We start from the raw sequence: 12,028 nt of genomic DNA on the forward strand, positions 1-12,028 counted from the left end.
AAATGTAGCTCTTTTTAGGTATTTGGAGGAGCCGCTTGACTTAAACCCTGGGATTTCTGAATTTCAGGTTTTATTTTGGCTTTATTTCAGCACGTACATGCACAGTAGTGGGGAATCAAGTTAACTCAGGTCAATTTTCATCAAACGTAACTCTTAACAAATGGAAGCTTTCCATTATAATGCTTGTCTATTTATTAGACATATAAAGAAAGGAAATACATGTAATTTTTTTTTTACAAAAAGTATTCTGATCATTGTTTTAGAAAGTATCTTTGATCTTTGATCTGTCTGGTAGTAAATTATTTTTTTGTTTTGTTTTTTACACCATTTTCATGTGTAAATCGGGTCTTATTTTTAAAGTCTGGCCATACCAGGTTTAACCCTAAAATCAGAACCCCAAATAATATGGCATGATAATGCAAATGAAGTGGTTTAAAACATATTTTTTTAAATATTACATTCAGATGAAGCATTAAATATGAGGTAGCTCACCCTTCTTCTATGCAGAATCAGTATTACAATACCCTCCTGGTAAAGTTTGTGTTCATATATCCTTTGCTGTAGTTACACTCACCATCCCAATAAAGATCATCTCGTCATCCCGTTCTTTCCTTGTTTTTTTCCTCTGTATAAAACCTTTCCACACCTGCATAGAAAGAATTACTTAAATAGATGATGCAGACAAATGTGAATAGGCAAGTTAAGCTAAGACTATATAATGCACTTGTTATACCCTTGTCGAAAATATTGTGTCCAGTTTTGGTCACCTCACTACAAAAAAAATACATTATTGCACTTGAGAAGGTACAGAGAAGGTCAACTAGGCTGATCCCAGGACTTAGTGGCATGAGCTAAATTAATAAAAACAGCCTCTTCCTCTCAAACATTTCCCAAAAATGTTGTTTCTTATGAATATAAAATGTATGTATGTCTTTTAGTTTTGTTGTTGTGTTATTGTGTGAGAGTATTCAAGTAAACCTACAATTTTGAAAACAAGATCAGTTATGTAGCAAAGCAAAGACAAATATAACAAAGACAAATATAACAAAGACAAATATAACACATATTACAGTTCTAAACAAGCGATAAACTTCTTAGCTGCAGGATGGAACAGATACATTATTGTTCAGGGTAGTTTCTTTTGCAGTTCTCCTACGCTATGCCAATACAGTCCTGATTAAAAAAAGGAAACCCTTCTACAGTGATCGTGTCTGTCTGTCCATCACACTACACTACCTTGATTCTCATATCATACACTCCTAGCCCCCTATTGAAATTTTGAATTGCATTTGGCTGTACCCCAGTTTTATATGAATATTTACATTATCACTTTACAATATATGTACCCATTACTTGCACACAAAACATACTGTAGAAAATGGTCAGGAATTATTTTAATTACATAGGGGTCTACAGTAAACCTTATTGTTTATTTTAAAGGTTATTCTCTTAACATACTACTACCCAAGTAAAAAAGCCAGTGGAAGCTAGCTATTTTACTTGCCTACCAATTTTGTTGGGTATTAAAGATTTATATAAATGGGGCGCAAGCATTTAAAATACTTTGGAAGTTCAACTGTGCTTGTGTTCACGCTCTCCCGTTGTATTGCTACATCCACGTGTCTGTTTTGGATATATCTCCGCTACTTGACTCACACAATGGTGATGATTCCATGATCTTCTGCCCCCTGTACAAGCCTGCTGCACAGTCTAGTGGCTGTATCATTTTTCAGTATCAGTTGGAGATAGGGAAACAGTAGCCTGACGGGAGACACGGAGGGCGTGTAATCTCCATTTAAGAATTGAGCTCTTTTCCATGCTGCATTTGTGGCCTTAAAGTCTCTCTGTATCTCATTTGGAGTTACTAATCTTTATACAATGAATTTAGCACAGTAACAAAATTCTGCCTTATTTCTGTGTCAAACTATAAGAATGCCGAATTTTCTTAAAACCCTAAGCAAACCCTATTATTTGAATTATTATTATGACTCCTGTGTGGTGTCCAATGGACAAACTACTGTTTAATGCCTATCCTGAGATAGCCAGGTTTATGCAATGCTTTTTATGGTGAAACCTGTGTGATATATTTGAAACAATAGCACATTGGAAATGTGAAAAAACGGCAAGTTATCAAAAGTGCCCAGCCATTTAAAGTGGAGATATCAAAGACACAAGCCAAGTTTCAAGAAACCATTGGGGCAAACTTGCCCAGCACAAAGCAAATTGACACAACTGTAAAACCGATGGGGGCCAAAGTTGCCACAACTGTTTCTAAGGTTGCCCCAACTGTTTTTTCTAACTTAGCTTGTGTCTTCACACTAAAAATGTGTTTGTTACACATAAATAAAATACATTTAATTTTTGTTTAAGTTTGCAATATAAACCCTGTGTGGGAATCGAACCTAAGACATGCTTCCAATGCAGCTTGCAATGCAGACGCCCTAGCTTTCACGCCACAAAGTTTGTACTTCTATTTCATAACATTTGCAAGTACCATAGCAGTAAAGTTACAGTTTTGAACAAGTAACGAGACAAGATTTTGTAAATAATGATTATGTATTATCCCGATTGCACTGAAAGCTTTCATCTGATTTTGCAAACTATCATAATAAGTTTGATCCGTTCATTTAGTATATTGTAATGTTTTCATGTTTAGGAAGTAGTACTCTGGGAGACAGTGTTGAATTCTAAAAATGTTTGTTTTATTTGAAACTACAGAGAATTCCTGTTAGGGGCCGGAATTCACGACACCAAAATAATAACCCTACATTTTACTGCATATTCGCTCCGGTCACAGTTCACACGCTCGCTCAGTCGCACCCACAGTTTCTCATTCAAGTTCAGCGCGGGACTGTCTCCAGTGCCCAGGCTCGTGCACCCCTTTATTACATAATCTCCCGTCATTTCCTGCCGCTGTCCGGCTCATCAACCAGTCACATCCATGCTCTGCAACCCCCGAAAACAGCAACACACATTCTCCCCACTCATTCACTCACTCCCCTTTCCCATGCTAAGTAACGGCGTGACCCGTTCCCCTTACAATACATGTAACATATAAAAGACAGGCGAGACAAACTAAACAGAAAACAAGTTCAGCAACAAAGCAATTGTCTGGGTTGTTACAATATATTTTTTAATTTGAAAGTAAAAATATACAAAAGCATACCAACCATTATGTACAAAAATCTTCACTAATATACAATTGAACAAGAACTGCTGAGTATTTATTTTCGCTTTATATAGTATTAAGTGTCAGTGTTTATATGATAGTGAAAAATAAATAAATAAATATCAAGATAGATAAAGAAAGAAAGAAATATCTATGTATTCATTTATTTCAATATTTATTAATGTATTACTTTTACCAAATATATAGGCTATCCTTCAGCATAGCTAATTCTCAGAAAAATGTATGTTCCTTTTTGTCAAGTGGGGACCACAAATAGCGTTACTCTCATCAACCAGTATCGCGAGGAACCTTACTTCCTTGTGGCAACAGGGACCACAATGAGTGTTACACTGACAGGAAACCAACATTTTTCAGAGATCAAGATCAGAATCTCAGAATGATGATGATGATGATGATGAAGATGATGAATCGAAAAATCTTCAAAATATAACAAAGTCCCGAGAATTCTCAGCTGGCTGACTTCATCTTTCAAAATACTGCTTGTCTCAACTAACCGTGTAGCACTGACAGTAATAACACAACATGCTTGCAAACTGAAGGATATAGTTTCATCAAATCCCACACATGCCAGACCTTGTTTTATATTTATATATAAAAAAAAGATCTTTTTTGCAGGCAAATGTTCCATTTTAAAACAGAAATAAATAATTTAATATAAATGACACTGACATCACAATAAGTGTGTTCCCAACTTCCCTAGTATAGTTCCATGTTGACAAAACATTAATTGTCATTAAACTCCTGTAATATACATATGCGTGGATAAACGTGCCTGGGGTCTGCAAAACAATACGTTGTGAGAAGAAGAAGGACATTTTTACCTTATTACATTGGCAACTTATTTCTCTTACTGTATGACAGGTATTGACTTTTTCTTCTACATTTCACCTGAGAATGTTGGGAAAAGTGAAATGGTGCTTTGGGCTGATTTACTTTTGCTGCACCAATACACTGAAAAAATGTAAACTACCCTTGCTGTACAGAGAGTCTGGCAGTTCTCGTGCTTCACTGATAACTTGGCGCGAGGAACTACCGTTCCTCTCAATTCTCATGTACCGGTAGTCTACATCTATGAATATAATGCATCTACATTTTACCTCTTGCATGGTTATAATCAGTGTTCCATAAAGTACAGTATCTAGTATGACTTATGTTAGTACTAGTAAAATAAAATGTAATAAAGCCACATGTCTGTCTGTCTGTCTGCCTGTCACAATCTACATGGTGAACACGATAAATGCATTCATTTTTCACCAATATTCACCAAACTTTTTTTTTTTTATAATACACTGCTAGCCTACTCTAGAGGTTTTAGACTGCATTTCACTTTGACCGTACACTTATTATAGGATTATGAGGACTCTCTGTATGTGCCTGTACATTTTTTAATATGCTTTACCACGACTCTCTGTGCTTTACAATGCCTACACATGCCTTCACTGTGCTTTATTATACACTTTGCTATGATTTTACTACAGTAAACCTTTATAAGGGTATACCATCATATTTAAAACACACTGCTGAAAAAAAACAAAATAAAAAAAAAACATTATCAATTGTATTCCTTTCTGTATTTTAAACTGATTAACGTAACTTGATTTGTTTCTACAACTCAACCCAACTGTTAACTTCCCAACAATAAAGGTAGTTTACAAACTGTTACAATCTTTATTTTTTAAATTGCTGGGTCAAATATTCCAATATTTGAACAAACACTGCTTAATATGTAAACAAATAAAAACAGATATATTTATGGTACATTAGGAGAGACAGTAACATGACTGGACCACTCGTCGCTGTAGCAAATAGTATCAAACAGTATATTTTAGAGTGCTACATGTAGATTATAAAACTGATAAAACAAAATTGCTGATTGGTCAACTCAAGTCGTCTCATTTATGTTTTTGGGATACTCATTCTTTGGATAGAAAATTAACAAAGACAGGTTTAGATCTGGCCTCAATTATATATATATATATATATATATATATATATATATATATATATATATATATATATATATATATATATATATATACAGTAAATAAACATAATCTCAACTGATTTCTACCTTTAACATTTTTCTGTGCATTTTTTTTTTTTCACATAAGGGGAATAGATACTTATTTCCTATTGTTCAGGGTCTGCTCAGTATCCACTTTCTGCAGGTACAGTAGCTTTTTATGATCACCCAGGCTGTACACCTTTTCCTGCACTTCTGATATCATAAATCAATTTCTAATAATCCATGAGCATAGCTACCCACTTTCTGAATGCGGGTCGCTGCCTGGTCCAGGTCTGCCCCCACTGTGCCCCTCTCCTTGGCTCTCCTCTGTCTCTCCTCGTCACGACGGATCTCCCTCATGAACTTTGCCCTCAGCCGGCCCTGCCGTGCACGCTCCGACACCTGGATCAGCTTGATGGCTTCCTCTAGGGACAGGGGCCGTACTACAGCAGTCTGAATGAAAGGGAAAAGCAAGGCGCAATCAGAAACCAATTTCAAAAACAAAGACTCTTCACAAACGCCACATGCACATGCATTTTATTGTTACACATTGTAATATAAAATTCTACTTTCAGATTTTTTTTTTCATTGGATTCTACTATTTCTCACAAAAAAAAATACTGTGTAAACAGAATAGCTATAGACCAATAGAAATGGAAGAGCATGTGTTACTGGGTAGCTAGCTTTATAAGGCTACAAATAGAGCACCTGGGCAATTAATTGAGAAATGTATGTTTAATTTGAGCTATGTTTAGTATTGTTGCATTGTTCTTAAGCTCTTAATTAAAATTGAAAATCAACAATTAAATGAAAATTTATCAAAATTATAATTTCTGAAACCCAGACAACCAGCAAGTATTGGGTGAGTCGGTTTGGCTAGGTGTTGGTTGCTGTAGGCTAGCTGTAGTGGGGCCAGCAGTGGTTCATAGTTTATAGCCAAGCCTTACATGTATCCCCTGCAACCATGGACCAACATAATTTAACTCATAGTGATTATGTTGGCTCAATATGCAAGTACTGTTGGACCACCAAAGGCTAAGCTATTAGAAACTGACAGAAATATCACTGCACAGTGATCAAGAGTCATCGCTGAATGTCTTGGGTCTTTGTTCTATACTGAGCACCAGAAATCCAGCTATAACGGGTCAGTAAATTATTTATTTATTGTATTCATTTATTTAAACAGAATTTAGTCACCATTTAAGATGACGGCTTCATATTTCAATGTTTTGTAAATACTTCAGGCAAAATGTAAATATTTTACATTGACCACTGGCCTAACATTGCTGCCATATTATTGCGTCCACATGATAAAGATCTGGGGATGCTTTGTCTTTGTTCACAACACACTTTTCTAGTTTACAACTGAACAACAAGAATGTGAACATGTTATTGGTACCAAAGTGTATTTAAGGTGTTCTGCATTACTTTTTTGATATGTCCAAAAATCTCAAATTATCACGTTGCTTTTTTATTTTTTACTTAACGTATATGATATAAAAAAAAAAAAAAAAAAAACACGGATTACGTAATCTATAGCAAAACTTTTAATGAACGTTATTTCCAACTGTAAATAAACTCCAGTAATCTTATTGCTGGCCTGCAACTGCAGCACAGTCATTTGTCCCAGGTTAATGCACCTTTAATACAGTTAAATGTAGTTGATCGGGGGATTTTAAAGGCCACCTACAAATTAACAAGCAACCAGAACAAGAGAGTCTAACCCAGTGAAGCAAGTATAGGTAAAACATTATGAAAGTCATAAGCCCCTTTCACACGGGCATGCTCTACCCGGGTCGGAACCTACCCGGGTCAGGACCTGGTGTCATGTGGGTCGGTTACGCGAAGTGCCAGTGTGAAAGGGGCTATAGATTCAATCTCCATTATGGCCTGGTTTTGCCTAAAGGCAGATCTATATGTGTTATCTGGAGCATCTTTATCTCTAGTGTGGGCAGGAAGGATTATGTGAATAAAGATATTATCCCCATGACTGTAAAATATAATTTGCACATACACACAAACTAAAAATGCAAATGATTTAAATTATCAAGCTGCCTCATAAGTGCAGTGGTACCCAAAATGAATGCAGCAACTGAAGAGGTTATGATTACCTTTCCAGGTAAACCAGGATATTTAACAAGCTAGGGGTAAAGCATACAAATGAGTACTGTGTTTAGCTGAGTGCAGGAGCACAACGATTATTTCCCATCCTTATTTGTGGATAATACAAAATGCACATCCATGGAGTATCATCTATATATAAACTAAATGTCAAAAAAACGTTAAAGGTTAATTCCACCACGGTCTTGTTATTTTATCAACCTGGAGAAAGTTTAATGTTAGCAATCACACTGAACTTTAGCTATCTTATAGAAGATTGCCATCTAGTGGCTCTTAGTTATACTAAAATTTGAAAATATATATAGTATTGTATCCTTGTAAAGCCACAACATGTTCACAATGGCCCAATCAGAATGCTTGAATAACTTTGGCATGTCGTTTTATGCAAATGACAACTATTATTTGTGATCCGGCTTTAGGTACTAAATACAAAAAGAAAAAAAGCATAGCCTAAGTGAAACTCACCTTCGGTTTTGTCTGCAACCCCATCCTGTCCAGAATCGCTGATAAAATCTGCCCTCTCTCATGCAGGACCTTGGTTCTTTCGTTGATAAAGTATTTGGGAATGGGGATCTCAATGTCTGCCTGGAAAATTTCAGTAAACACACTGGCATTAGAACAGGTTCTGCAAGCAGCATGGGGCTATATAGAGAGCATGATACAATGATTTTTTTTTTTTTTTTTTTTTAGACAACTGTGCTGCCATCCAGTGGCGAAGTACAAATATTGCTATGAAAATAAAACACATAACGTTACCAAAGTAATTCTGAACTACTTTAACACAAAATCCTTCTGCCAGCTTAGCTTGAATAGCCTTCTTTTTTCTTAATGAATATTTACCACCCTGCTAAGTTTTACTGGGAAGCAAAAATCAAACTGCTAATGTTACAAAACTAGCAAGAAACAATTAAGGTGAATGAGGGAGCACCTATTTTAAATTCCTGAGTAATTTATTTGAAGTCTTGTAACATCAACGTTTTGTACTAATGTTGAACAGACTAGATCCAGTGCAAGTTTACCGGTGTCAGTTTGAGGTCCTGAACGATATCATCCATGTAGTGATACTCAGAACACTCTTTCTCCACCATCTCGTTCTTGAGCTCCAGCACACGCCCTATCACTCCATCCAGCAACTGCCGCAGAATGCGCCTCTTCTGGGGATGCACCATCTGGTCATACACTGACTCCAGCCTCCGGAAGATCTGGACATAGCGCACATAGAGAGTGGCCACCCTCTGGAAGAACACCACCCTGTCCTTCTCCAAAGGAGGAGGCATCTCTGGCATCTCCTGGGCTAGAAGGCTGGTCAGGTCCAAATGGGCATGAGCCCACATCTTGTTGTAGGTGCTAAAAGAAAAAAATATAATCATCACGAAAAAAATGGTGTTCATCTTCCATAGCCAATCAAAATCTTAAAGTGGCATTATGATGTTTAAATTTGTTCTGAGATCATGGTGATAACATGTGTGGAGTTTGCAAAAATCTAATTTCAATTATTTTATTATTTTCTCCCAATGTGGCATATCCAATTATTTTTAGGCTCAGCTTACCGCTACCACCCCCGCGGTGATTCGGGAGCGGCGAAGATGAACACACGCTGTCCTCCGAAGCGTGTGCCATCAGCCGACCACTTTTTTTCACACTGCAGACTCACCGTGCAGCCACCTCAGAGCTACAACGTTGGAGGACAATGCAGCTCTGGGCATCTTACAGGCAAGCCTGCTGGCGCCTGGCCAGACTACAGGGGTCGCTAGTGCGCGGTGAGCCGAGGACGCCCTGGCTGACCTAAGCCTTCCCCCCCGGGCGGTGCTCGGCCAATTGTACGTCGCCCCCTGGGAGCTCCCATCTACGGTCAGCAATAGAATAGCCTGGACTCGAACCGGCGACCTCCAGGCTATAGGCGCATCCTGCATTCCACTCGGAGTGCCTTTACCAGATGCGCCACTCGGGAGCCCCTGTGGACCGTTTTAACAACTATGCCACATTTCTATCTGCACCATGAAATCAGTTTGTAAAACTCAATCTTATCTTGTTCCAGTATCAAATTAGGGCTGAAGCTGCTTACATCTGCAGTCTACAATCTACAATCTACAAACCCACAAAGATCCTGTATGTGTGATACAGTGTTAATTTTATTTGATTTTGTTTTGCTTTTAAACTTCTAATAATACAAATTCATGTTAGATTAGCGAACGGAATTAGAATAGCTACAGGTTTTTGCTCCAAACTGTATAGTATAGGCTAAGGAATTATTACGTACATTCAGAAAATCATTAATTCAACACAATGATTGTGGTGGGCTGGTTTTCAATAATGATATTTATACAGCTACTTGCTGCTTAACTAAATTATTTGTGGTCCCATAACATTTTTAGTTAACTGTGCTGCTTTCCAGTGGTGAAGTACAAATATTGCTATGAAAATAAAACACATACCACCAAAGGAATTCTGAAATAGTTTACCACAAAATCCTTCTGCCTAGGTTTGTGGAGTCTCACTCTGATCTGATTGCTATATGAGTACAGTAGCAATACTGTTAAAGTCTTGGCAGTGACTGAATTGCCCTTGAGGGATTTTCTTGTGAGATCTGGAATTCCCAGTGTGAGTTAGGTACATACAGTTGGCATTTTACAACAATTGGAACATTTTACTTTACAAATAATATCCAATCACTCAATATGTCCATGCAGGTACAATGATGTGAAATATTCAACAGCCCCTTACTGCCTGTGTAACCACAATCATACTACCTTCTTACAAAATATATTGTTATAAAAGACTGTTACTACAGCTTTCAATGTGACACCATTAAAGAAGCCTATTTTGTTGGGTCAAGTCAAGAAAACAGAGAGGCTACATTTTGGATTCTTGGGACATGGCTTGCAAATTAAAATCCTTTGCAAATCTTGAATTAAAGTATGTAATTCAGGGAAAATAAAAATGCAAACTTTAAACACTGACATAAATACAGATAAATACATCGTATGTCCTATAGAGTAGACCTGTACTGTATTGTAATCCACATAATTTAATACACTTTAAAAAAGCTTAAATCAGCTTGGCTGGTAAAGCAAGTCTGCATCACATCTAATTAAAACTCCAGAATAGTAATTAAAAAAATAAATACAAATAAACTACAATAAACATTTATACATGTCTATTATTAAAACAGTATTCTTAAGTATGTATGCTGTCTCAGTCAGATGATGTTCTGATAATCCAGCCATCGCATTTAACAGTAATGTGTCCTTCCTTTACAAACCTGTGAGACATGACCTCTAGTAAATGCTAGTCAATAAATTAGGCTTCGCATGGAGTCAGTTTCCTTTGATTCGGGCACAAAATAAAGTCAATAAAACATTTCGTCTGTCCGCCTTCCACGTGCGGCATCTGCCCTTATGTTTATGTACTCTAATCTCCGTGGAAACGGCAGGTCCTCGCTAAACTAAACTGTTCCAGAGCGCCTGTTTTAAATTCAGAACTGTAAGTTGTTGTTTTCTTTTTTTGTCCGGAAAATACTCTTGAAATAAAAACGGCACAGTAGACTTACTTCTCACCAGGTTAGCATACATGTTGCTATTTGATCAGGCAAAAGCAGGCATTTCAAGGATTAAAAAAAAAAAAAAAAACCTAATACACAATCACGCAGCCTTTACAACCAATCAGATAGCTCAGTTCTGTTATACTAAAGAATGGTTTCCTCCTCAGATACTACACCACGATACAAATGATCACTTCAGACAGAAGATAGAATATAAAAGTGCATTAAAAACCAAATGTCAATATGAAATATACATTTAAAACTGGGGTAAACAAAAAAGTAGACTATATTGAAAGATGGAAGACGCATTCCTTTTCCCATTATCCTCATATTCTATTGTCAAAAAGAAAACTAATTTATTATTATTATTATTATTATTATTATTATTATTATTATTATTATTATTATTATTGTGACGAGCCAGTCGGCCCAGTCACGCACTGATTGAAACATTGGCAACCTTAATTTGACTGAGCATTAATACGACCAATGACGGCATACTTGTTGTTATTGAATAATAAGAAACAAACTGGATAAAAGCAATGTATAGGATGGACTACGAGAGCTGGTTCTTAAACAAATAACCGGGCTTACAAGTACTGCTGAAACGCCCTGAATAGTCTATGAACTACTGATAATTGGACTTGCTTAAATACAACTTTTATTGCTGCTAATACGTAGTGAATGGTTTATGAATTACTGTAGAATCTAGTTTTAACGCAATATTGACTGCTGCTAATATACATACACCGGCCGGGTATGAAATGTTGATATCATATAACCTGGCTTCTAAACAATATTAATTGATGCTGATTTTGCACTGAATAGTTTATGAATTATTGATAGTATCGTATTTGTAGCCTGACTACTAAAACTGGGTACTTCTTAAAAACGCTAATCTCCGCTAGGTGATACTCCGCAATTGTGCCTAGTGATTGAGTTACCATTGTCTTGCCAATTATCCATATAGCAATTAATCTAATTTATTTGTGTTATAATTGAAGTGTGTGTGATCGTTTTGCATTGAAGTTGCTATCTTTTGATTGTCTAGGTTTTCTCTTATGATTTTGAGTATTGGTTTGTGTACCAACACTTGCAGTTTTTATTTCATTTGTTTAGTCGCACATATTGGTTTTAAATGTAATATTTGATTGCTTATGTTGAAGTTTGG

At 36.5% G+C, this 12,028-nt stretch overlaps 1 protein-coding gene across 1 annotated transcript in view; it reads right to left on the bottom strand.

The window, feature by feature from the left end:
* zgc:153738 (uncharacterized protein LOC558115 homolog) overlaps positions 1-10,733 on the bottom strand; it is a 39,861-nt gene extending 29,128 nt beyond the window's left edge. Inside the window, exons 1-5 of the mRNA XM_059017490.1 lie at positions 10,579-10,733; positions 8,336-8,663; positions 7,782-7,901; positions 5,457-5,648; positions 575-646 (exon numbers count right to left, since the gene is read on the bottom strand). Of these exons, the coding sequence (XP_058873473.1) occupies positions 575-646; positions 5,457-5,648; positions 7,782-7,901; positions 8,336-8,663; positions 10,579-10,589 (723 nt within the window). The 5' untranslated portion in view covers positions 10,590-10,733. The remainder of the gene's footprint in view (positions 1-574; positions 647-5,456; positions 5,649-7,781; positions 7,902-8,335; positions 8,664-10,578) is intronic.
* Between the last annotated feature and the right edge of the window lie 1,295 nt (positions 10,734-12,028).

Source organism: Acipenser ruthenus, chromosome 3 (assembly GCF_902713425.1).
Source record: "Acipenser ruthenus chromosome 3, fAciRut3.2 maternal haplotype, whole genome shotgun sequence".
Taxonomy (NCBI): domain Eukaryota; kingdom Metazoa; phylum Chordata; class Actinopteri; order Acipenseriformes; family Acipenseridae; genus Acipenser; species Acipenser ruthenus.